The sequence below is a fragment of the Pelodiscus sinensis genome, chromosome 14 (assembly GCF_052426305.1).
Source record: "Pelodiscus sinensis isolate ZL-2025 chromosome 14, ASM5242630v1, whole genome shotgun sequence".
NCBI lineage: Eukaryota > Metazoa > Chordata > Testudines > Trionychidae > Pelodiscus > Pelodiscus sinensis.
The window spans coordinates 43864174-43890737 of NC_143065.1; the positions used below are offsets into that span (position 1 = coordinate 43864174).

The window sequence follows — 26564 nt, forward strand, 5'->3', positions numbered from 1 at the left end:
GCTGTACTGGTTGAACCTCTCTAATCCGGCACCCTGGGGACCTGACTGGTGCTGAACCAGAGAAGTTGCCGGACCACAAAAGGTCAATATTGTCTAGCAGTATCACCAACACTTCCCCTGCTTGGTGGGCTCTGAGAAGACAGTGAGGGGTAAATTAGAGCTAAAGAACAGCCCAGAACACTGAGACCCAGGCCTGGGGGCTGTAAAGAAACTTTATGGGAAACTTGGCCGCACCCATGATAAGCAGACATGATGCTAACTAACATCATGCCGGACCATGGATGTTGCTGGACCAGAGTGCCGGACCAGAGAGGTTCAACCTGTAGCTGGCGAACAATGCTACCTCTACGGCTTGTGGAATGGAAGCTTTTATTACAGCAACATGAGCTTAAATCTTCCAAATTGAAATGAAAAGAGACGGTACTGAAACATTTCTGCAACTACACGTTGCCTTCATTACCTGCGTGCTTTGGCTAATTAGGAGCAGTGCCCCTATCCATTTGTAATAGCACCAGGAGTGTTAAGTACTTCACAGTTTCCGCGGTAAATGTGATGTGGGGTACGCTCCACAAGTAACAGCTCTTCCAAGCTGTTAGAAATCTAGGACCGGGCGTGCTCCATGCTTAATGTTTTCAAAGATGCCTCAGGACCAAATGAGAATTTGACTGACGCCCGGGCTTCACTGCTAAGAACAGGGGTGAGCAGGACCGTGTCCGTGGGCCAGATCTGGCCTGTCAAGCCAATTGATCCAGCCCATAGTCACCCTACTGCTCCCCCGCCTCCAGGCCAATCGAGACCTAGGGGCGGGGGAGCGTGTGAAGTCTCTTCCCCCTGCTAGGGGTGTGCAGCACCAGCTATTCAAAATGGCTGGCGGTTCTCTCTCGGCACCATGCACTCCGGCAGGTGTATGTGTGTAAAGACTTCTCACGCTCCCCCGCCCACAGGCCAATCAGGGTCTCCGTGGGCAAGGGAGCATGTGAAGGCTCATGGCCCCGCCCCTTCCGCCCGTGGCCCCGCCCCTTCCGCCCACGGCCTGCAACTACTTCTAAAATTTGTGAAGTGGCCTCCTATCAAAAATAATTGTCCACACCTGGCTAGCAAGGGTCTTTCTCCACCTTTGGGATAAATAACACATGGATACTATCCTGCGGACGTAAAAACCCAACAAATTCCAGGCACTTTCGTTTTACCGTGAGAGAAACAGCCCTATATCTCTTCCAGGGGTTGACTTTGAGTTTACCTCCCGATTAAACTAACGTGCCCAATCTGCTCTGTGTTTGTATCTCAGGCATGCTCATACGTGCCCCACGGTATAAAAACACACACGCCTATTTATTTATTTTTTTAAAGCAGTGAGAACAAGGCCTGTGACCCAGTCTAGTGTGATGACCTAGGGAGTAGCTGTCATTTGAAAATGACCTTCCGGAACTCTGTTTTGATTCTCGGTCCTGGCCTTTTGGGCTTTGTCGACACAGCATAGGAAACGCACGACTGGCCCATGCCAGCTGATTCAAGTTTGTTGCCTGACCAGAGACTAGTAAAGACCTTTTTTCTATTTGCATGGTCAACTTTTCATTGCCTTAATGGATGATCAATATTCTAAATGTCAAACCCAGACAACGCTGACCTTTCTGATGGAAACCTCTGTGCAGTCAACGTTTTATCTCTGTGCTGGAGAAGAGAGATGTCTCTCTCCCGGGGTGACCCTTTCGGCTGCCAACGCTCCTCAAAGGAGCCAGTTCGAAAAGTTCCTCAGTTTCCCTGGGGATAGCCGGCATCAACAGAAGCTGCAGCGTTGTCTGTCTCGTCAGTACCTGTCAGCAAGCTCTTGGCTTCGATGCATTAATAATTCAAGTGCTCCATAGCTTCTCAAAGTGCTTTTAGGGGAAGTACAGTGGTGGGTGGGCTTGGCTGAATTCCAGGAGCCTGGAGGCTTTCAGAAGAAAGTGGTTTTGGAGTAGCTTAAAACCTGGCCCGTGGTGACTGAGGGAGGTGAGGGTCTCGTTCTGCAGCCCTGGCTGCTTCTCCCACATCCCCTCAGGGTTTTGACCATCCTCTGCAGTGCTTCCAGTTGTTTGCATAACTCGGTTTTCCATTTAGCGGCTGCTAAGTAAAGTAAAGCCACAGTAAGTACTGCATAGCTCCCCCGAGGAAAGGTCCTTATCTGTCAACTAGCAGACTTACCCGGCATTGCCCAGGGCAGGGTCTTGGAGGGGGGGAGGGTGCAAGAAGCTGGGGGCCAGGGGCCTGATCTCTCCCGTCCCCTAGGCCAGCCTCCCGCTGCCCACCTGGGGCCTATTCTTTTCCCTCCTCCAAGGTCATATCCTGCCCATCCAGGGTGTGTTCTTCTCTCTCCCCCACCCCCGAATCCCGGTGCTGAGGCCAAGAACTGGGGGGAGGGGAAGGTGTGGTGTGTAGGGTTGCCAGGTGTCCGGTTTTGTACCGGACAGTCTGGTTTTTGCGCCCTCTGTCTGGTAGAAAAAAAATCCAGAAAATACCGGACATGTGCAATGTCCGGTATTTTCTGAATTCCCGGCTGGGCTCCGGACGGAAGCCTGGCGGGGGCGGGGGAGCGACTGGGAGGCGGGGCCGCGATTGGCACAGGAAGCCCTGTGGTCGCACGCAAAAGCCGGGTGTGGTGAGGCGGGGTGGGGGCCGGGACTCCCAGCCACTCCCCCCCACTCGGCCTTTTTACACGACCAGAGGCTCCCAGCAGCAACTGCGGCCCCGTCTCCCAGCTGGGAGCCTCTGGTTGCGTGAAGAAGCCGGGTGGGGGGAGTGACTCCCGCCCCCTCCCCTGCCCAGCTTCTGCTCACAACTAAAGGGAGTGAGTGCCTGCCGGGGGCATGGCCCGAAGGACTCCGACTGTGGCCAGTGGCTGCACTGCTCCCCCCCCCAGGTCAGGTCTGCTTCCCGCCCCCCCTTCCTCCGGGCCCCCCTCTCCTCCCGACCAGCCCTGCGGCCCCCAGACCACCCCACCCCGGCCAGCTCTGCTTCTCGCCCCGCCCTCGTCCCGGCCGGTTCTCACCCCCTCCTCACTCCCGGCCCACGGTCAAGTGTGTCTGTTTTTTTGGTGAAGTCTACCTGGCAACCCTCGTGGTGTGTGTACGGGGGGCTACTTACTGGCGTGCTGGCAGGTAAGAAGGTGGACCCCGGCCCTACTGACCCCTCCCTTGGTAGTACAGCTACCCTCAGTGGCCACTCTGCAGGACAGCTCCCCCCCAGCGGTCACCCTCGTATCGCATCCCTCCAAACCGCAGCCCCTCCTTTTGCTTGTTATGGAACACAGTCCTGTTCTCCGGGGCTGCTGGTTGTCCTGGACAACCCGACCCTGACCTGGCTTTAAGTTAGGAGAAGAGGAGGCTGCCTCCCAAATTTGGTGGCCTCGCTCTTACCACTTAGGAGGAGTTCCTGGACAAACGCACTCGCAAACAGACACACCGAGAGATGTGCTGAGGGACTAAGAAAACTTGTCGTCTGAGCAGCTGGAGACTAATGTTAAAAATGGATTTGATGTGAGTGGCACATGGCCTTGACCAATGACCCTTAAATAAAGGTGAATCGATAGGCAGTGAGAGAAAAAGAGACTATTGATGACAGGGCTGTCGTGTACATGTATGCATTCATACACACAGGCTGGAGGACGTCTCCTGGGCAGCCCCGTGGATTTTACATAGGTTCCCTTCGCTAGATTCTCCCTTGGGAAAGGGTGTACTCCTCTGTGTCCAGAGATGCGTCCTTGTTGCATGACTTTGTTTTGCTTGAATTTGAGAGCCGATTGAGTTGACTTTCTCTTTTCTTTCTATGACAGAACTGTCGTTTTTCTGACTGGAAAAATCAAAAACCGAACATTTAATTTCTGAATAGAAATGTTGAAGTTAAATGTTCTGTTTTGACTGAAAGGGCTGTCAGGTAGGGCTTTCTGGGTTGTGCTTTCCTCCTTTTCCCCATCCCTCTTCTTCTGCCAATAGGAACTTAAGAATGGCCATATTGGAGCAGTCGGCAGCCTTCCAACCGTGGCTGGTGCTAGATGCTTCCAAAGGGAAAGATCATAACAGGGCAATTATCAAGCGATCCATCCCCTGTCATCTGCTCCCAGCTTCTGTTAGTCAAAGATTTAGGGATACCCAGATCATGAGGTTAAATCCCTGACTGTCTTTACTAATAACCATCGAGGGACCTCTCCTGCATGAATTTATCTAATTCTTTGTTTAGACTTGTTTTACTTTTGGCCTTCAAAATAACCTGTGGCAAGGAGTTCCACAGGTTGACTATGCAGTCTGTGAAGTATTTCTTTGTTTGTTTTAAATTTGCTGTGTATTAATTTCATTGAGTGACCTCTGGTTCTTCTGTTATGTGAAGGAGTAAAAAACACCCCTCAAGTCACGTTCTCCACTCAATTTGTCATTGTAGAGAACTCTATCATATTCCTCCCTGAGCAGTCGCTTTTCTAAGATGAACAGTTCCAGTCTTTTTAATTGTGTGGAATCTGTTTCATTCCCCTACTAATTTCATTGTCCTTCTCTGTTCCTTTACTCATTCTAACATCTTTTTTGATATGGGGTGACCAGAACTGCATGCTGTATTCAATGTGTGGGCACACCAGGGATGTAGAGGGTGCTACTCTATTTACTGATTTATTGTCAAAGAGAGAGAAAAGTATTTAATTTAAAAAAGGGGAGGGGTGGGGAGAGAAAATGCCCAGCCAGAAATCTTTATTTCCAAAAACCTTAATCAAAACAAAATGTACTTTTTGCTCTACAATTGAAGCTCTGCAGAAAACTCAACATAGTTTAGAAAAAAAAAAAAAGACAGACTTTTCATGCATAAATTATCCAATGGAAGAATTTTGGCTTTTCCAAGCATGTCTAGTCTTATTTAGGATGCCGAAGCAACAAATGGGAGACAGGATAAAATAGTTTCATCAACTCAAGTGATACAGTAACAAGTTAAAACAGCTTCTTGAGAGGGCCATGAACCCGTCTGTTTCATCAGAATGTTGGCTTGACTATGCCAAGAATAACTTTTTTTTTTCTTTCACGATGAGACAAATTTGAGGCATAAAACATCCTCTATGGGCGTTGGAAGAACGAGAAGATTGCCATCAAAAAACCTCTCTTAACAAGAGCTGAAAATGACTATTTCATACAGCCTGGGCAGCTAAGAGTGAGGAAGAGGCTATTCCAGGACAGTCTCTAAGAGCGTGTATGAGTGAAGCAGATTAAAAGGGCCTGTGTATTGTTATTTAAAAGGATTACTGCACACTCTACTATGGCAATTGCATGTTCTAGTGTTGTGGGGTTTTTTGCAAGCGCTCTCCTTAACGACTGTTGCCAAGGCTCCGGATTATTCAAAAGATCCAATTATAATAAATAAAAATTGAGACACGGTGGTGCACCCTGCTGTTCCCATTTGGGGAACGCTGGAGCTGCCCTAGACTGGAACATCTGAAAAGGGCACAGGCATTCGTTTTAAAGCCAATAAATGTGACTGCTCTGCAATTATCAAGAGACGATTTAAGCCTCTCTTGTCTCCTAGGATTTTCTGTATTCTGCCTTCTGATGTACGGTAACACACAGCTTTAATCTCGATGTCCTACTCTCTCCCTCTTTTCTGTTGATCTAATAGATTGTTGCCTCTCTGAATTTTGTGTGGCCTTTCATTACCTTGGTACAGCTCTGCTCAAGTTTAATTTCTTCACTAATGGATGGGAGGAAAACCCCCCAGAAAATAGTGTGTTTATGTTGTCTGAGCTACCTACAGAAATCCATCTAGGTTCCAGCGTGTCTTTTTAAAACAAGTGATTGATTCTCTTTGCAAGAAAAGAATGCCAGCCAAGGAAATAACACTTTGATCCGAGAGAATCCCAGGGCTCCTCCTGAGAGAACAACGCTGAACGGGGCCCAAGACCCGTTCCCATTTTCTTTCAGCACCGATGCCTCCCTCAGACTGTTTACTTTCAACCCTCAGGGTGCATCTTCACTGCACCCGTAGCTTGAAATAAGCAATGCCATTTCAGCAGCACAAATTGCGGTGCTTCTTTCGAGTGACTTTCGAAATAGTTTGGTTTGTAATTTGGCGCTGACTACGCAGTGGCAGGGGCATGCGGACCTTGTTTTGAACACCATGGTCCCCTTGGCAGAGCAGGCATGAACGAAAACCCCCTTTGTTTCCTCCTTGGAGGGAAAAAAGGAGAGTGCTGCCACAATCGAAGTAAGTAGTAGCGCCAGCATCTGGGAAACCGAAGTCATCTTGAACGACGGCTATCTTCTGGGACATCGCTGATTTACCTTCACCTTCCCCATCCTTCCCCTATCACCAGTAGAGTTGCAAGGAATCAGAATTTGCCCCCCAGGAATCTTCAGTGTTTTCATTCCAAAACCAGAAACTTTTTAGAAAGAAAAATATGGGTAAAACGGGGGCCAAGGGGCAGGAAGGCCACTCGGCCTAGTGATTGGAGTACCTGGATTTCAGACCCTGATGCTGTGGTCAAGCTACTTCCATCTTCAAAGCAGAGAGGGTAGGGGGAACTGGGTCATCCCACTCCCCTAGGCCCCGACATGGGCCTTGTGTAAATAACCCCTGAGTGGGGGACTCTCCCGGTGGGGTGTCCACGTCCGCTGCCCCGTTAGTAGCGAAATGGGTCCTATTGTCCAAGTTCCTGTGGTGGCTTGTCTCTTACTAGTGGCGCCTTGTGGGCCTCGGGCTGCACCCTGCTACCATCCCAGGTTCCTCTGGGTGGAGCAGCTGTAAGTTTGGTGGGGTAAGAATTCCCATGAGGTCTCCACTCTCTGCTCTTCCTCTCCGGCGGGATGCTCCTAGGCCTCTTTCTCTGTCTCCTGTTGGCCAACAAAATGACTTACTCCTTGGAGGCAACCTTGGCTGGCAAGGCGAGGGCAGGTAGGGCAGCAGCTAGCTCCTGCTCCTTCATACCTCAGTCCTGAAGTGGGCAGGGCTCTGTCCTTTTCTACCATTTCCAGGTCTGGGATTGGCTGAAGCTATAGTGGGGCAGAGCTAGCTGGGCCCAAAGGCTCTCCTTAACCCCTTCTATGCCGGTGGATCATTCCTCTGCTTCACTCCAGTACTGAACATGTCAACATTTTAGATGGTAGCGATGCTGTTTGACCTTTCACAATGACGTTTTGAATCGCCAGATTCGTGCAAAACAATTGTTTGTTTAGATTCTCCTCGTCAAATCATTGACAATGAGGTTTTCCTCTCCGAAAATATTGTCGGACAAAGGTCACGTTTTCTTATGGGGAAAACTATTTTTCATGTGCATCGTCCGCATCGTATCCCTGGGTGTGTGAACTGGACTACATGACGCATCCAACCTGGGAACTTTGAACTAAAGATTGGACAGCATGGGGAAACTTCTGAGCTTTTAGTATTGAGAAGAGGAGGTGAAAGTGTTGTTTGGTGAGTGTGTTCGTTCATTTTCATCTGCATTTCTTTTCCCTGTTTTTGGCCCAGGGTGGGAAGTGGAACTGGAGAGAGCTACTGTTTAGATTATTTCTAAGCAAGGTGAAATGAGGATATACAGAATCAGTCGACATTACTGCCAAGTCAGATGTCCAACGTATAAATGCTATACCGATGAGATGGCTTAGAACCTCTCTAGTCCAGAATGCTCTAGTCCGGCAACATCCGTGGTCCATCAGGATTCTAGTTAGCCAGATGTCCACTTTTCACGGTTGTAGCCAAGTTTCCCACAATCCCATAAGGTTTGTTTACATCCCCCAGTCCTGGCTCTCAGTGTTCTGTGCTGTGATTTAGCTCTCATTTACCCCTCAACGTCCTCTAAGAGCCCAGTCAACAGGAGAAGTATTGGTAATGCTACTGAACAATATTGACCTCCTGAGGTTTGGATAATACTCTGGTTCAGAACCAGTCAGGTTTCGAGGGTGCTGGACTGGAGAGCTTCAACCTATATATTATGTATCTTTATAGAGTGCTAACTCCCATAGAACTTCATCTCTCTATTGCAAGTTTGCTTCTGCGGTTTGTGCAGTTGCTGTAAATCCTATGGAGTCCAATTCTCATTCGAGATACCACAGTGGGAAACGGCATTAGGGGTTCTTCAGTATGAAGGAGGATGAAATAAACCTCACTGTCTGTTTTTGCTTCATCTTGTAGCTAGAATAACAATGAAGATGTATTTTGGCAGGCATAGCGTAGTGGCCTTTGTGGCCTTTATATTAAATATTCTTGTTACGGCCCATGGATGTTTGTGCTTTTTCTTACGCTCTGCACAGTTAAAGGAATTGTGTCCTTTCTCTCTGAGCAATTGGATGAATGGTGCAGTCTGCTGGCAACCGCTCATATTTTAATAGTTTCCCAGCTGCAATAAACCCCGTTGATTTCCACACGCTGTAACCTGAGTAGAACTTGCTGTGCTGTCAAGATTATAGCCTGGCTGTGACCACTGAGGCAGCCATGAAAGGGGCCAGAAGTAATGCTCCTCATCACAGAGGATCTGAAGGGGGAGGAGGAGCCAGGGATGTTTTGAAGCATTGCACCTTGGGCATTGTTGCCAGAACCGGGTTCTGAGCGTGCCTGCAGTGCTGTGGGTGCCACCTGGGGTTATGGCTAGGCACCCCTGCACAGCAGTTTTCATAATTAGTGTCCTCCTGGACATTTTTAAGTCTAAGAAATGGTGCAAAAACTAGTTCAGGGTCGCTTGGCATTGCTGTTGCAAATAGTCGTTCAGCTGCTTGAGATCAGACGACTATGGAAGTGCGTAGCCACGCTGAATTGATTCACATCCCTCTGTTTGAGGTCGGGCGCTCTTCGTGGCGTCACAGATTACAAAGCCCTGACGAGATCCTTGTGATCACCTGGCCTGACGTCCTGTTTGAACTGGGGTGCATCTCTTCGTTCTCTTTCGGCGTGGAGGATGGGTTTCTTATTTGCTGGCTGCTCCGCCCCTTTCATTCCATCAAATGTGATTTCATGCGCTGAAATGCTGCAGGCTAGACATAGGCATTAAATAGGGCCCTGCCAAATTCATGGCCCATTTTGGTCAATTTCACAGGCATCAGATTTTAAAAATCATAAATGTCATGGTTTTGGCTCTTTAACTGTGAAATTTCACAGTGTGGTAATTGTAGGGGTTCTGACCCCAAAAGGAGGGGGGTGTGTGGGGGTCGCGGATGGTACAAGGTTATGGTGTGGAGGAACTGTGGTACTGCTCCCCTTACTTCGACACTGCTAGTGGTGGTGGCGTTTCCTTCAGAGACGGGCATTTGGTGAGCAGTGGCTGCTGGCCAGGAGCCCAGCTCTGAAATCCGAGCCAGCAGCAGCACAGCAGGAAGGCTGGCCTGGTGTGGTATTTCCACCCTCACGTCTGCACCGCTGCCTGCAGAGCTGGGCTCTCCGTCAGTAACCATCCCGCTAAATTGGTGACATGGAGGCAGGTAATTTTATTCATGTCACGTGGTTGACAAAATGGGCCAGGATCCTGTGTCCTGGAGCAAGGGTGACAGGAGGGAACTACACACTGACCGTTTCCCCCCGTCCCTAGCAGAAGCTGTTTGTTCTGTCTTTGAAGTCTCACATATGTCTCACTGCCTCGCAAACTCACTGCCTTTCTACTCCTGGCAAACTCCTGCGCCAAGGGTCCTTGGGCCCCCAGGGTTTGGGAAGGAGACTTGGCTACTGACCACCTCTCTGTGCAACTCTGAGTGTAATACAAAGAAAGTTCAAAAATGCTTAATCTTCACGACCCTCCAGTTGCAGCTACTGCCTGACATCTCTAACTTTCCCAGCAGTGCCCCTCGGCCAGGGATATTGGCCAAACTGGACAGTCTTGGTGCCAAAGGCTAAATGGACACAAATCAGACATCAGGAATGGGAGCACACACAAACACTTTCACCTCCCTGGACGTTGAGTAATGGATTTAAATAGCCATCTTTCTACAAAAAAAGCCGAACTCTGATTATAAAGGAAAACCGCTGAACTGCAATTCATTTGCAAATTCAATATAATCCAATTAGGCCCAAGTAAAGATTTAAGTCAGTTAATACACTACAAAGCCAACTTCCCCTCTCTTAATATTCACATCTCCCCATCGGCTACGAGACATAAAGGATCTGCCAACAAAGGGTTCTGGGGTCTAGACAGCTGCGCTGTGCCAACAAACAGCTGATCGGCACAGCGCAGCAGCCATTTTAATTTAAATGAAGCGGCGATTATTTAAATCGCCACTCCATTTCCCTTTGTCATCCTGCCTCATCTACATAGCTCTGTCGACAGAGCCATGTAGTCTAGACACACCCCTAATGTACAACAATTGCAGAACTTGAAACAAGCCAATTTTGTGATCTCTTTTTATTTCCGGGCCAGAGCCTGTTCTAAATGAAGCAAATGGCAACGCTCCAGGGGAACTGGGCTAGGCCTTTTAAAGAGTGTGTTCAAAAAAGTGAAACTATTACTTTTAAATAACAATGGTGGGGTTTTTTTTTTTTAAGTTGAAAGCACCCGCATGTGATGCTGTGCAGACGGAAGAGCCAAAACTCCTGCACCACATCATGGGGTGTCTTCCTTCGTTTGTTCCCTTCACTTCTGAAACCCAGGCATTAGTGATTCCTCTAGGTGCTTTCTCTTGGGTAGATCCCCGCTGGAGGAGGGGAGGAAATGTTTTCCCTGTCCTGTGAGATTTGACATTGTAAAAAATGTTCCCACCTCAAATTGCTACAAAGTTACAACTTGAATTGTCACAAATTGGAAATCCAAAAAATGTTTTGGTTCGGCTCAATGGAAAGCTTTTTTTGCTTTGAGTTTGACTCCCCTCCCCCAGCGCTTTCTGTTGCGTAAATTTACTAAAATTCTGAAATGAAAAATTGTTTCGATTAAAAAAACAAACAAACAAAAACACCTTGAGCCTCTGGGTCAGCAACCTTGAAACTTGTACCACAAATGTTCTGGGTTGGGTGGTTTATTGAACCTGATACTGTTTTGTGGCATTTCAGATTGGACAACTCTGGTTTGGTTGAGTTTGGGGCTTTGTCAAATGAATTCCCAACCAACTATTCCTTCCCCCCTTTTCAACTTTCCAGAAGGAATAGCAGACAGGGTATTTGCTAAGGCCTGACGGGAGATGGGGACTCTGTTGGCCAAGAGGATTTCTCCAGAACTAGACACAGCCTTAGTGGTAGGCCCCCATGTGATGCTCCGCATCAAATTATCCTTCTGTTGGTTGGGAATTAACTGTCCTTCCTTAATCACTTGTGATAATGCGACCAGAGTGGGTGGAGCTATAGCTTTTCATGTCTCCTTCGCAAACTTTCGGTATGCTAAGCATGTCCGTGAGGAAGATTGGACATTGTGGGTATGGAGGGGAGCTAAAACCCTAGGCAAATGAAACCATGTATTTTTGTTATTTTCTCCTCGCATAAAAAGCTCTTTAATTTTTATAACTCTCCTGATCCTAGCAATTTGCATCTTACCCCCCTCCCGCACTATCCTAACACATCTGGGAGCGCCTCTCCCCAAGCATTCTGGCTCTCATCCCTTTCTAGCCTTTCTTTTCCTGTTCTGCAACTCAAGATTCATCATGCTGGGTTATGTAGCTGGGTGGATTGGTGGCCTTTAAGTCTCAGAGGTCTGTTTGTGGTGGGGCACACTTCCTTCCTTTCTTCCTTCCTTCCTTCCAGACACTGAAAGCTTCACCTCCACCCTTCTCCCAAGCTGTGTTGGCTTGTTGTGTGAGACTCCTACCTGATATGATCAGCCATTGAATCTCAGCCCCCCAAAACAGCCATTCATCCAAAAAAAAAAAAATCAGGCAAGAGACCCAACTCATGCCAGGGAGCTGATAGCAGTTATCCTTGCGCCACACAAATCATTTCTTCTCCACAAAGGGGTGGGAAGCCATTTCCAGATGGTTCCTGGCTCTGTGCAGCACAGAAGTGTTTGAGCTACTTGAGTTTGTTTACAGGAAATACTTACTGAGGATGAAGGAGAGGAACCTTTGAACTCCCCAGTGTAATGCTCTTCAGGGTTATGGTTTCCTTTTATCATGGCTGGACTATGCTGGGAAGGAATAGTCATATGAAAACCAAAAATCTAACATATGCTGAAACCTTAAAAAAAACCACCAAAAAATCTCACTTGTTTTAAAAATCCCAATAGGATAGGAGCCTCTGAAGAGCTTATATAAAAATACACAGGAGACCAGCTCAAAAGCAGCGACTCCCTACTGTCTGTGGAAAAACCAAGATGGCGGACAGTAACACTTTGCACTAACTACACCCTACCCCTTTCCAAAAGGTGACTAAACACACCTCTCATTGTGCTGCTCTATGTTTGGATGACGCGCCTGCTGCATCTGGCATGATTTTCTTTGGCGAAGAATGGAGTAGTACAGGCGGGTATTATCCACCTCGACTAATTCTAGGGTTTGCCCAACAGAAAATAAGAGAGAAAGGTAGCTAATGCTTCGGAGCAAACCATTCATGTGAGTGAGGCCAAATTAGGAAGTCGGTGGAGGAGCCCATCTTAAAAACACAGCCTCAGTTTGTCAAACCAAGGTTCCAATTGGCACTGCATGCTTCAGACACTCTTCAGGCATGTACCCCCCACCCCATAAGAGTTTGGGGAGCTGCAGTGGAGGGGAAATGTATCAGCAAACAACACTGCGTATTGACAATGCATGCCCCAGGTTGGCACTTAGATGGCCAGACCACGTCTCTCTGTTTTAAGTGCTCACTTACATTCATCTGTCGGCAGATGCTAGTCAGTTTTGGAGAACGTAAGCTGCTTTGAGACCCTAAGTATGAAATTGTCAGTATGTGTTAGAGGTTTAAGTGCTTAAGAAGCTGCCTTACAAGGGTGTAAGTGCTTGTGCTTTTCTAAGCGTTTAAAATGCCCTTTTTTTTTTACAGCATAAGGCTTAATTGTGGTCCCAGTACTTGTGCGATCTTAAAGGGTACGTCTGCACTGCACACTTATTTTGAAATATGCTATTCCGGAATAGTTATTTCAAAATAGCACGTCTACACTGCAGGGAAACCTCAAAATGAGTCCGAGGCAGGCTTCCCTAATGTAGACGTGCTATCTCGATTTAGAACCCCACCAGGCACCGGGGAGGAATAACTTAGAATTGCCCCGCAGAGGGCCTAGTTCGAAATAGCCGCAGTGGAGCGTCTACATGCCCCTTATTTCGAAATAGTTATTTCTGAAGAGGCATTATTCCTTGTAGAATGAGGTTTACAGATTTCAGAATAAGCCACCCATTATTCTGAAGTTATTTTGAAATAACGGAATGGCTGTGTAGACACTTGCATTGTTATTTCGAAATAACGCTAGTTATCTCAAAATAATGGTGCAGTGTAGACGCACTCAAAGACTAGATGATCATAATGGTCCCTTCTGACCTTAAAGTCTATGAGTCTAATAAACTTAGGACAATAGCCGCACACAGAGATCCTACTAATGTAGTCAAGTTTGCGCAGGTTGGACCGTATTTTATTTTTCTTCTTTGCTGTGTAACACAAACTCTAAACAACACTGGGACCAAGCAAAAATGAGGGCATAGTACTTCTGGTTTCCGCTTGAACACACTCAGCACGATTGTATGCACCCTTTTGGAAATGGGTGTACAGATAGGTCTCTGGAATCTTCTCTGGCGCATACAGTTATACCATCTGCGTGAGGGGCTGAGGTAAATGTCCCCACAAGGCTAACGGGGTTGGGTTACACGTATGTAAAATAGCCTCGCTCTACTTTCCAATTAAGCAGGTAGCTTGAAAAGTGACTTTTTAAAAATTCTCCTGATGGAAATAATGCATGGGACTGGACAGAAAAAGAAACGCCTCTTTTTGTTTTGTTCCAGTTTGTTGACTTTGTACGTTGAACGCAACCTTGGATAGAGTCATTTTAATGACTTCACCTATAGGTCTTTCACACAAATGGGAAGAGAAACAATTTTTGAAAAATAGGAAAATAAAAGGGGGGGAGGGCTAGTGTTAAAATTAACAAGAAGACTTAAGGGCACATGCTGGTGTTGTTGCAAACTGCCTTTATGTCCTTTTTTTAATTTTAGCCCAGAGATGCGGTGGCCCCCAGATTGCCTGGATCTGGCTGCTCAGGTTGGGGGCTCCCCCTCAGCATTAGGGAACCCGCACTAGAGTTCCAGACCCCCCTCCATTGTCCCTCTATAGGGCTGGAGTGCACAAAAGCTACTAGCCTAGGCCCTCCGAGACTCTGGTGTGTGAGACGGGGTGTCTTTCTCCTTCTCAGGGGCCATATCAGTTTGGGGGCTTGGTTTTTGTTCTTTTGGTGTTTTTTGCTTCTCACTCCCCTGATTGATTTTTCTGTGGGTCAGTGCCCCCCACCTCCCGACCCCAAAAAAAGGTTCCCCACACCTGCCTTAGACAGAGTAGACTCCAAGACCCTGGACTCTCTAATTCTATGTTATAGATCTTTATCTTGTCGTTCTTCAGGATACCAAATGCCCACTTGCAGGTTGGGTACACTTTTGTACAAGGAATACTTATTCTGAAAGCCAAAAGATGTCTGTTCATCATTTCACCGCATACTTTGACGAGAGATGCTGTGTCAATGTGAAACTTGTATCTGTGTTCAGGGATTGATTAACTGCAGCGCTTGGCTCTTTTTAGTGGTGTTATTAGCTTGGGAATGATTCTTTGCACATTTGTGAAGGGCAGGCGAATGAGACGGCTCGTTAACACAGAGTATGCATCATCTGCTGGTTAGCTACCTGCAAATGTTCCAAGCTTGGCTTCCTTTGTTTTAAAATCAATCTTCCTCACAATCCTTGCAAGTTCTTTGCCTAGATCTCTCTAGAAGGAGAGAGAGAAAAATTTCCCGACTACGTTTCTGGAGTTAGATTTTGGCCTTTCATGTAGAGATGCATTTGAATTGTAAAGTTTGCCACAGAATCTGAACCCCTCTAGCCCAGAGGTTTTCAAACAGGTCGTGACCCAGCACTTGGGGGTGGGTTGTCGGGCGCTGGGTCTCGTTGCTGCCGGGGGATCAGGTGAGAAGTGGAGGGTGGGGCTAAGGCAGCTCCCGGCCTGTCCTGCACCACAGGCTGTGCTGAGCCCCAGAAGCAGCCGGGAACAGGCCCGGCTACTGGGGGGGGTGTGGAGGGTAGGGTTGCCAGGTGTCCAGTATTCACTCAGACATTCTGGTATTTTTGGCTCCTGCCCAGTAAAAAAAATTCAGAGACTACTGGACACCTGAGATGTCCGGTATTTTCTGAATTTTTCCCTGGCCAGAGGTGAAAATGCCAGGTACCTGGCAACTCTACACACATTCAATGCCTGGCCTCCCCTCCCCCCCCCCAGGCCCCTCTGGCCCCCAACACCCCCAGCCCCCATGCTTACCTGGTTTGTATGGCTGCTGGCCAAAAGACCTAGGGGAAGCTTCCCCTGGGTCTTAGTGCTCAACGGCTCCCCTGTTCCTATCCCTGCTCTCTTAATGCTGTTTTATTTTAATTTGGTCTCCCCCCTCTTTTTTTTTCTTTCCCCCTTCAACAGAATTTTTTCCTGGTGTGTGTGTGTGTGTGTGTGTGTGTGTGTGTGTGTGTGTGTTTTGGGAGGGCGGGGGGGTTCAGTATTTTTGGTTTAACCATCTGGCAACCCTAGTGGAGGGTGGGAGGAACAAACAGGGCTCCACACTGCCCCGCCCTGAGCACTCGCTCCGCACACCCATTGGCTGGGAGGCTGCTGCTGGCTGCTCCTGGGCTCAGCATGGTCTTGCAGGAGAAGCCGGAAGCTGCCTTAGCCCTCCCCCACCGCTGCACCGCAGACTGGGAGCCACTCGAAGTAAGCCCCTCCCATGCGCCCCCCCTTCTCTGCCCCAAGCTCCTCCTCAGCCCCACCCCCGAGCCCACATTCCAGTCACATGATGTTGGGTCACAGAATCAACCGTTTTCTTCCACGGGGTCATGAGAAAAAAAAGTCTGAAAACTGCCGGACTAGAGTGTTTGTTTATTTGTAACCTGGGTCAGGCTGAAACCGTGGTCTCCTCCTGACGAGGAGTATCTTCCTGTGACTGTGCATGTTACATGTCGAAGTCGCGTGCGGCCTCGGCCGCTCCTGTCTTGCGGAGACTGAACCCGCACAGCAATTTTGGTTCTGTTTGCTCCACAGATGTCATGGCGCCCCCAGTACCGCAGTTCAAAGTTTCGAAACGTCTACGGGAAAGTGGCGAACCGAGAGCACTGCTTTGACGGGGTCCCGATCACCAAGAACGTGCACGACAACCACTTCTGCGCGGTGAATGCCAAGTTCCTCGCCATAGTAACGGAGAGCGCTGGCGGCGGGTCCTTCCTGGTCATTCCGCTGGAACAAGTAAGTCGTTTTCCTTTAACAAACCTCCGTGCGGGGCGATGGCACTCTGACAACACAGCTGTTCCACCAGACGCTCGCTCCCAGGAACCTCTTTGATACCATTGTCCCAGGCTGGAAGCGCTTTTGAATTGTGCCTTTCTTGTGTAGGGGAGTGAGACTTGAAAGCCGGTTTAATGAATTGTATCTTTCTTGTCGATCTTCTAGGAATAAATAAACCAGTTGTATGCAAGCAGGTTTTTGCTATAAGGGTCCTTTGTACCGTTTAGTCCGGATCTGCATGAGGAGTGCATTGCTGAGATCTTCATCATGCGTTACGTCGTCCTTACTTAACCAAACAGTTTGATGTCAGGGCATTTAATTATAGAAATTTTTAATTAAATTTGGAAAAACAAAGCCTTATTAACAAGATGGCGGACAGGTACGAGGGAGTACCTCTTCTCTTTGAACCAGCCCAATTAACACATACCAATAACCCATCCTGTAGGCCTTTTCTCACGGGGTAACAAAAAGTTTACTTTGGTTTACGTGCTTAAAAAAAAAGCTAAAATGATTTCTAATATACAAAATGGCTTCTAGCTAAACATAAAATAGCTTCTACACTAATAACGGGCATCTAACCCACAGAAATAGACAGGAGATCACCTCTGTCGCAACTCAATGCATTTGGCCCGAACGCCACCTGGGACGTGTCCAGCGACGCTGCTGCGACACAGGAGACGCGCTAGGAAACGCGTTTTGCTGAAATGACAAATCTCAGCTGGGTTGTGCCTAAGAACGCAAAGTGATGAATATAACTAGTTAGGCCTCAGCTGGAGTACTGTGTCCAGTTCTGGGCGCCACATTTCAAGAAAGATGTGGAGAAATTGGAAAGGGTACAGAGAAGAGCGACAAGAATGATTAAAGGTCTAGAGAACATGACCTATGAAGCCAGGCTTCATGAACTGGGCTTGTTTAGTTTGGAAAAAAGAAGATTAAGGGGGGACATGATAGCAGTTTTCAAATATCTAAAAGGGTGTCACAAGGAGGAAGGAGAAAATTTGTTCCTCTTGGTTTCTGAGGACAGGACAAGGAGTAATGGGCTTAAAGTGCAGCAAGGGAGGTTTAGATTGGACATTAGGACAAAATTCCTACCTGTCAGGGTGGTTACACACTGGAATAAATTGCCAAGGGAGGTGGTGGAATCTCCCTCTCTGGAGATATTTAAGAACAGGTTAGATAGACATCTGTCAGGGATGGTGTAGACGGAGCTTGGTCCTGCCTTGAGGGCGGGGGGCTGGACTCGATGACCTCTCGAGGTCCCTTCCAGTCCTATGATTCTATGATAACGTTAGCCCCTGGAGTGGGTGGCTACTGACCCCGGTCATGTCACCAGGACACCGTTGACTTTGTCACTTGGATCATGATCGTCTGGCTGGGCCCGGGAAGGAGTGCTTGTTTCTTACCATCACTATTGTGTTCGCCCCCTTTTTAAGAAAGGCCTCGGGGAGGTTGGGGTGGCTACACACCCAACCTGCTCCTTTTTCACAGCCACGTGCCCTTAACACTTTGTGCCTTGCAGCTCCAGTGCCCAGTTCACATAAGAGTGGCCAGGCTGGGTCAGATCAAAGGTTCATCCAGCCCAGTGTCCTGCCTGCCCACAGTGGCCAATGCCAGGTGCCCCAGAGGGAGGGAACACAACAGGGAATCATCACATGATCCCTCCCCTGTCACCCATTCCCAGCCTCTGAGAAACAGAGGCGAGAGACACCATCTCTGCCCATCTTGGCTAATAGCCATCGATGGACCTAACCTCCATGAATGTATCTAGTTCTTTTTTGAACCCTGGTAAATTTCTGGCTTTCACAACATCCTCTGGCAAGGAGTTCCATGGGTTGACTGTGCACTGCGTGAAGAAATACTTCCTTTTGTTTGTTTCACAAGGCTCCAGGGGTTGTGTCAGGCACGCTAAGAAGTGCACAGATGGGGCAGTGTTTTGTTAGGGAGCCTCTGTCGTTCTTCTAAGTTCAGTAGGTTTCTTTGGAGGTGCTCTCCAAGGGCATATATAGACTACGTGCCTCTGCCGACAGAGGCATGTAAATTAGACTACCTGACATAGTCAATGGAGCGGGAATTTAAATATTCCCCGCTTCATTAAAATAAAAATGGCTCAGCTGATCATCGGCACAGCACAGCAATCAAGACACGGATCAAGCACAGCAGTCAAGACACGGATCAGTTGACAGGAAATGCCTTTGTCGACCGCTCCTGTAAACCTCGTTTCACAAGACGTAAGGGAGCAGTCGACAAAGGTGTTCCCTGTCGACCGATCCGCGTCTTGACTCACGTGCTGTGCCGACAATCAGCTGAGCCGGCACAGCGTGGCGGCCATTTTTATTTTAATGAAGTGGGAGTATTTAAATCCCCACTTAATTGACTATGTCGGGTAGTCTAATTTACATGCTTCTGTCGGCAGAGGCATGTACTCTAGACATTCCCCCAGTGTAAAGAGGGCAATAACACTTACATTTGTTATGTCTTTGCTTTATGCTACGTTAGGTCTTTGCTTTTTGTTCTCTTCCGTGTTAAATTCAGGCAATAAAACCTTTTCTGTGGATTCTATAAATGGTTATTTCTGAAGATGAATGTGGTCCTTTTCCCCTGGCGACATGGATCCATCACAGCGGGACAACAGGATGGGTGTCATCTCCTCTGACTTGCCCACAGCTGAGGCTCCCTTCCTGAGACTGAAGGATCCCACCTCCACGTGGACTCCGGCCCTATTTAAACAGGGTTGACTTCAACCTTCCCATAGACAGAATGGAGAGTAGAAATTGACCCAGTCTCCGTAATGAAAACCTTGGGTATTTCTGAGTCTTTCTTTGGACTCTCTCTAGTTCTGTCACCAGCTCTTGATGACTTAACTTCCTGCTGCCAAATCTTCACAGCAACATCGTCGGAGGAGAGATCACCCGGCCTTTTTAACAGCCTGTTTGTCATCCCCCCCAACAGCTTCTGCTCGCCTTCTCCCATCTGTTTGACGTTCTGCTTGTCACTTTCACATCACACTGCTTAGGCCTTTCGTTTGTGCTCTGGCAGCACCCGCTGAAACTGGAGATTTATTGTAAGCGTTTTATTACCTAGCCTTCGAGCCTGATGAGCAATCACCCTGCGGAGTGTTGTTAGTGCCCCGTGAACGTTCAGCCTATGGTGATCGGATGTACCCCGTGGCCTCTTTCGGTGCTCACCCAATGTTCCCTCTAATCTTTTCCATCTACATGCGGAATAAATTTCTTTGTGTACCCAAGCACGGGTCAATGTGCACCACCAATAGAAACAAAAAATCTGGTTCTGTTGATCAGCTGGGCGGCATTGGAATGTCTCCAGTGTGGCCACAGAAGCCCCCAATGTACAGGGAACATGGGAACCGATTACCCCTTCCGTGTTGCAAGTTTCATCCCTTGATGGTATTCTCTTCTAATGACCGGCAAGCAAACCAGTCCTTGCTTTGGGTTTCCCCTTAAATGTGTTGCCATGCTGCCTATAGCTGGCTGTTCTCTACGTGAAGCACTTTTATATGTGTGAAGAGTGGCATCTACATTGAATACACAATAAACCTATGGGAGCAGTCAACCTTTCCTGTCGATAGTCTTGCATTTATCTCCCCCCATCTCCTCCGCCCAACCACTGGAGACTTGCTCCACCTGTTCACATGTGTTGGAAATACTCTAGTTCATGCAGTTTTAAACTCCTGTCAATTCAGCGGATTCTTCAGAAATGGGCCGCTGGGAATACGCTATACTATGTGAAAAGTATCTGTCATCAGTAGTCATTCATGGTTGATCACCCATTACTGTGGCCGACTCACTGCTCTGTGTTGGCAATGCCTCTTGGAAGAATTTCTTGTATGGATGTGACAACTTTGCAGATAAAATCGTTTCCTTCTCCCTTTGGTTGGAATGCCGCGTCTTACCCTTTTGCTTGTGCAATGTTCCCAAACTGTGGTTGGCTAGGGACAGGTACAGCCCAACTTGCAACGGCAGGGAAGAGACTAGCAAATCTTATACTTTAATCTTGTTTGCTTTGCATCCAGCAGGATAGTAGACTCATAGGATCTTAGGGCAGGCGGAGACGTCGAGTCCATCCCATTGCCCGAAGCAAGACCAACCCCAACTCAATCATCCCAGCCAGGGCGTTGTCCAGCTGGGACTTAAACACCTCCAGGGCTGGCGACTCCACCCCCACCCTAGGAAACCCATCTCAGTGCTTCACCACCCTCCTAGGGAAATTGTTTTTCCTGTCTTTTCTAGTAGCTCAACCTTGGCCTATATACTGGGCTAAATCAAGTGCCGAGGGGAAGGAGACTTGGCAACGTTCTCACCGGGGTGCGTCAGCCTCTCGGGGCAAGGCGTTCCGGTGGGAGCAATGCGAGGTGCCCATCAAGGTGCTCCCTTGTGTGTGTTTATTTCCCACCATATGCAGCCCACAGCTGCTGTGGCCTTTTCCAAGGCATGATGATGGGTGAGTCGCTGCCTGTCGTGACGAGGCAGGCATCCTGTCCGGCATCGCAAGGATGGTTCTTGTGAAGGGGAACGTGGAACCGAGGGCTGTTGCAACACCTAGTGCAACTTCTACAGGCGAGACAGTATTGTGCCTTGAATACCAGTGCACAGCTGGGTGACGGACTGAACTGGAATGCCAAAGAAGGGAGGCAGGGGGAGGATAACTATACCTAATGCAGGGCTAACGAAGGCGGGGCCCATGGGCCGCATATGGCCTGTGGCCCGCGGTGCGGTTTGGATTTACGCAGGGCTCCACATGCGGCCCACAGGTGGGATCCTTTGACATGGCCTCCACTGGGAACACCCTCCACAACAGCAAGGCATCTCCCAGGTGGGGTGAGTATTGAAAGACGCAAGCAGACGGGCTGGCTGGAACAGGGTACAGGGTGTCGGCATTTCTAGCTCCCAGAGAGGAGGTGTTGGGAGTGCCAGGGCATTGTGCGAAAGGAGACATTTGCATATATTTGCATATATATTTGCATGTATATGCAACCACACTTAAGTTGCAGCCCTCGGGATGAGCTGTGAGTATTATTGTGGGCTCCGGTGCTTCCAAAGTTGAGTAGCCCTGACCTAATGTGTGGTTTTTAAAATAACCATTCTGCAATGCCTGTACTTCCTACCCAGTCAAAGGATTTGTTACATGGCACCCCCATAAGACTCTCGCTTCATGATCAACAAGCTTCAGGCCAGACAGATTCCAAAATCGCCTTGTCTTTGTCACTGAGTTCAGCAGCAGATCATGGACACCCATTGGGTGCCTCCTTAGCGTTCTGCTAAGAGCTACTCCCTCTTGGGGTAACTTAGCTGCCATCTGTGGTGCTGCTCCCCTTTCCCCCCCTTTGTCCCATGCTCTTCGGGACCATTCAATTAAATAACCTGGGTGCAGGTTTCTGGTTTGGGGCATCACGAGCGTAGCACTTCGAATTGCATCTAGCTGTGCCTGTTACACAAGGATAGAAAGCTTCCTGGCCGGCCAGCCAGCCATTGGGATGTAGCCTTTACCGAATATTGCTGCCGGCTGTAAGAACAGGTGGCATCTGAACTCTGCTTTCCTGGGCCTAGCTGTCAGGTTTTTTAAAAAAATATTTGTTCCAGTAAACGTTCAAGGTCTCTTCTGAACATAGGCAGATTGTGCTAGCACCCAGGAGTGCACTACCCATGCGCCTGCCAAAATTTACATTGCTAAATTGGGGTGCTCCCTCATGCCCCTTCCCTGTTCCTCTTGGGGGCCCTCTTTGCCCCCCTATCCTGCCTGTGCTCCTGAATTTGCCTTACATTTCTTGAGTAGAAACAATTAACTGCAGATGGAGGGACCTGTAATCAGCATTTTAATTGCAGTGCACAGCTTGAATCTTATTAATATTCTAAAAACAAGTGTCAAGCCGGAGATGGACACTAGTGAATTTTTCCTGTTCTATCCGGTGTTTTAGCTACTGGGATATTCGTAGCCCTGTAAATATGACGCCAGTGCCAACCCAAACTCCAATAACGTGGAGCAAATTGTAAACTTTTAATTCTGGTAAAGCAAACGCGGGATCAATGGATTAGTGTGACGGGGCTTCCGAGCCCCACACTTCTGCGGAACTGCCGCCGCCGTGGGGAAGAGAGGCCATGGCACGACAGTGGCCCGATTGCGCAGGCACCAGCGTGCTGTCTGGGCGGGTCTGCGACTCCCACACGCCAGGTGGGGAAGGAGGAGCTACGGGCCACGGGGCACGCTAGGCAGCCGGCACAGCGTTGTGGCACCTTCTCTGAAAAGGACGTGCCGCCAGACGGAAAGGGGAGAGGGGAGGCGAACGAGCGCGGGGAGGTTTGTCAGGTACGCGTGGCTGACACCCGCCCCCCCCATGGGAGAGCAGAGACTCGGGAGCCTCAGAGGAATTGCTCAGCGCGCTTGAACTGTACGTTGGTCAGCGGCCCTGCTGGCTGGCCGTGGAAATAGAGGGAGGAAGTGGCATGGCGTGGTAGGAAGTGACCCAGGACAGGGTTCCTGAGCGCCCGTGGGTTGACATGTTACAGGCGCGTCCCCATGAACCATAAAGAGGCGAGGAGAGAGTGATCTCCTACCTCTTAGGGCCCTGAGTCGGGACCCGGTGGAGAGGGCGGGCCCAGGGCGGGCCCAGGTCCCCCTACCGTCCCCTCCCTCCGTTGCTTAGAAGTGGGGGAAGAGTGGAAGAGTGATGATTGTTTCGCCCAAAAGACTGTGGATCTCATTAAAAGACCCAGATTGTTTTCCCCAGCGGGTCCGTGGACTTTGTTGAAGAGAGCGCGAGATACGCGGGAGAAGGGATAAGAGGGCAGCGGTGGCAATGGGACTGGGTAACAGGACTGAGTCCACACCCGTTGGGAAGTGGCGGCACAAGTGAAGGATTGGACAGCCCCTCGGTACTCTGGCACCGTCTCACAGTTAGAAACAGACAGGACCCTGAATTTGTTGTATTCGGTATCTGGAAGACTCATCGTGCAAGATTCAGACGTCCTCATGAATATTAATGATTCAAAAAATCATTTAATTCGCTCTTATCGCAGCCGAGCAGGGTGAAACATGAAATCGGAATCTGGACTACTTTGTGCAATGTTATCACGGCATCATTTTTAAAAATAGAATTTGATTAGTTCATTAAGAGAAAATCAATTTTTTTTCTAGAAATAAGCAGCCTGCTAATTAATGTGTGTTCGTATTTAGCGAAACATTATCAAGGTAACCTAGATACTGCCGCCCTACTCCACAATTTAATTTGCTCCTGACTTTCCTTTCTTTACGTTCTTGCCCAGTGCTCTGCATTAGACATTTTCTTTTTTAAAGCTATAGTACGTTTGCAAGCCCTGGACCCAGACATTCCTGTTGTTGCACACCAGAAATCCTAGCCATTTGCTATAAACCTGCCTTCGTGTTCTAAGCATGAGCCCACCTCACCTGCTTTGTACTCACCAAACCAACTGGAAACACAGAAGAAGATCAGGGTGGAATATCTGTCAAAGACGTGCCAACTCCCTGGAGATGGAGTGGCCGGATGCCGTCAGGGCAGAGGCAAATCAAAACCACAACCTTGAAGACAAACCACAAAGGTTGTTTATATTCAAAGTGATTTTTGTAATGAAACATTTTTTTTCTGATGGGGCGGGGGAGGGAATTGGATATTTTAAAACAACTTCATGAAACCCCAGCCTTGTCCTCGCTACGGATTGAGTTGTGTAACATTCCAGGAGTCTAGGTTTTACTCTTCCGGGGGTGGTTCTAGTCATGACCCTCAGGCACGAAAATCTTAGGCCTTAGCATCTCCCACCGAACCAGAAATGGAAGGCGGTACTCACGCCCCATCTAGGGGGTCCCTAAAATCCAGTCGAAATTACCCCAACCCCCCCACTGTACCATTCTAGGTAGTTACAATTGCTCTTCCGTCTTGGTGGATGGGATGAACCTTTTCATCGCCCATCCAAATTGAGATTAAACTGCTGCATGTTCAGTCAAAAACTTCTTATTTAGCATCAAATACGTGTCCCCAGATGCCTTCTATAGCTGCCACAGCCCGTTGTATTGCCCCCCCCCCCCCCAGCTTCTCCTCGGTAAACATTGGTGGGTCTCTATGGCCTCTTTGCCCCTCCTCAGAAGAAACCGCTCTTGTCCTCAGCAATCCGCCCTTTGGGTGGTCTCCCTCCATCCGCTTCTCAGCTCTCTCCCTGCAGCTCCCATCTCAATAGCTCCGATCAAACTCATCTAACAAATGGCTTCAGGAAACCAACAGAAACTAAGCTTCTAACGAGAGCCAGACTTCCCTGTCAGCTGTTTGTAACCTCGGCGGTGGCCAAGTTCGAAACTTGCTGCTGCTTAAAATAAAAACTCTTAGATCCTCTGACAGGACATACCTAAGGGTGGGGGAGTGGCCAGCCGAATAGATTCACTGTCGACTGTCAGGGGCTGAGGACTCCGGAGGCCTTGATCAGTAAATTCAGGGAGTTTTTCATGGAGACTAGACAAGTCTACTTGAACCCATGAGTGTTTGTGTCATGAGAATGTGTCTCTTTAGTGCTTCTAGAGGGCTGTTTATATTGGAAAGCAAGACCACAGAATTACGTGGTCTGAGATGGCAGGAGGGAGGTATCTACCACAATCTTCTCCGCATGTTGCTGTGTCCTTCCATCTGTCTCTCAAACCCAGCCTCTCTCCCCCGCCACCCCCCCTCCCGCCATGGATCCGCTCACTTCATACCTCTCCACAGTGCTGCATCATCAAGCCAATTAGGGCAGCAAATTTGGTCATGTTGAGGAGCCCACAGAACCATCCTCTCACATGATACAACTTACGTTGACATCTCTGTGGGAAAGCCCACGCTCGCTAGGGCTGGAGCGAAAACGGGGGGGAAAAAACCTGAAGCAGAAAGGCTGTTCACTTGTCCACGTTATCTAGGCTCTGACAGGAGAACAGAGTCCAAACAGAGGAATTCAGCTACAGAACAGAGACACAGAGAATATGTCTGCATGCCTTGATTTAGCAATAGCTAAACATTGAACATTAGCAGGCTCAGCTAAGTTATTTGGACTGTAGTCCAGGGGAACTGTTGGGAGGTGGGGAAATCTGTCCTTGAAAATAATTCAGGAAAATGAGCCAGGCATTTGCTATCAAAAAGAATTAGGTAGAAATGTACTTCCGTTAATTTTCACTTCCAGGCACAGTCGTCACAATAAATTGCAGCGTTGACCATCGTCTTGTTGATAGAATAGCCCTATTTTCCCTGTGCCATGAGGACAGATGCACTGTTATATTATTTGCACCTAGATGCATTCATGGCCCCTCTCTCTCTTCCTCCTCGTTTATTTAATTTGGAAAGATGTTGCCTATTCAGATGCATCTTTGACATTTTCAAATAAAGTATCTCTTATTAGGTGGCAATCATATTAACATAATATTAATTGCTCCGTTTCTTGCAGTGCATGCTAAAATCGTGATGATCTTGCTTTTTAAAAACACAAAAACAACTCTTCCCAACCCAGCACCCGTTCCCTTGAGCATAGCTTATTTCATGACTTTGTGTAACATTTTAGCTGGCATTTGTGTGCACTGCCCTCTGCTGGCATGTCAGACTTGATTCTGTGCTTTTGGGGGAGCTCATTTATCGGACCTAACCTTTAATACTGCCCATGAAAGCTCATGAGACCAGCTACATGTTTTGTTAGTCTCTAAGGTGCTGCAGGACTATTGGTTGTTTGAGGGTTTTTTAAAAATATGGATATGATCTTAAGGAGAGTTTTCTTTATTTCATGTGATTGCTGAGAGCAGCTGTAGCCATTCTTCCAAAAAAAAAAAAAAAAAAGTATTTGCAGCCTTCTTAATAAGGAGGATAAATAATGGATGAAGATTAAATTACTCAAATTGTAGGAAAGTTGTGGGTAAGATTCCATTTTTGCTACCGGCATAAAAAAACCGGAAGCATTGGAATTGGTGCCTCTGGAGGGTTTTTTTGGAGGGGGGTGGAGGATGGACATAATTGTGAGACATGTCAGCTTTTGTGTTGGATATCTCGCAACTAAGGGCATGTCTTTGCTATGGGCTGAATGGATGGGCAGTGATCGATCTAGCAGGGATTGATTCATCGCATCTGGAGTAGACATGATAAATCGACTACCGAGCGCTCCCCCGTCAACTCCATTACTCCACCAGAACTAGAAGCGTAAGCGGAGTCAAAGGGAGAGCATCAGCTGTCG

The 26564-nt window shown here is 48.3% G+C and overlaps 1 protein-coding gene and 1 long non-coding RNA gene across 6 annotated transcripts in view; one reads left to right on the forward strand and one right to left on the reverse strand.

Annotated features, from left to right (window-relative positions):
- CORO2B (coronin 2B) overlaps positions 1-26564 on the forward strand; it is a 134421-nt gene that overhangs the window by 57502 nt on the left and 50355 nt on the right. For all 4 annotated transcript variants that reach the window (XM_075896844.2, XM_075896843.2, XM_075896845.2 and 1 more), the window contains one exon: positions 16120-16320. In XM_075896844.2, coding sequence (XP_075752959.2) covers positions 16120-16320 — 201 coding nt within the window. The remainder of the gene's footprint in view (positions 1-16119; positions 16321-26564) is intronic.
- LOC142818282 (uncharacterized) lies at positions 1675-25252 on the reverse strand. Of its 2 annotated transcripts, none has more exons than XR_012895678.2 (3): positions 25072-25252; positions 23794-23910; positions 1675-2103 (listed from the first exon to the last, which is right to left on the reverse strand). It is a non-coding gene; the product is annotated as an uncharacterized LOC142818282 (long non-coding RNA). The 2 variants fall into 2 exon arrangements; XR_012895677.2 differs by having other exon boundaries at positions 1675-2106.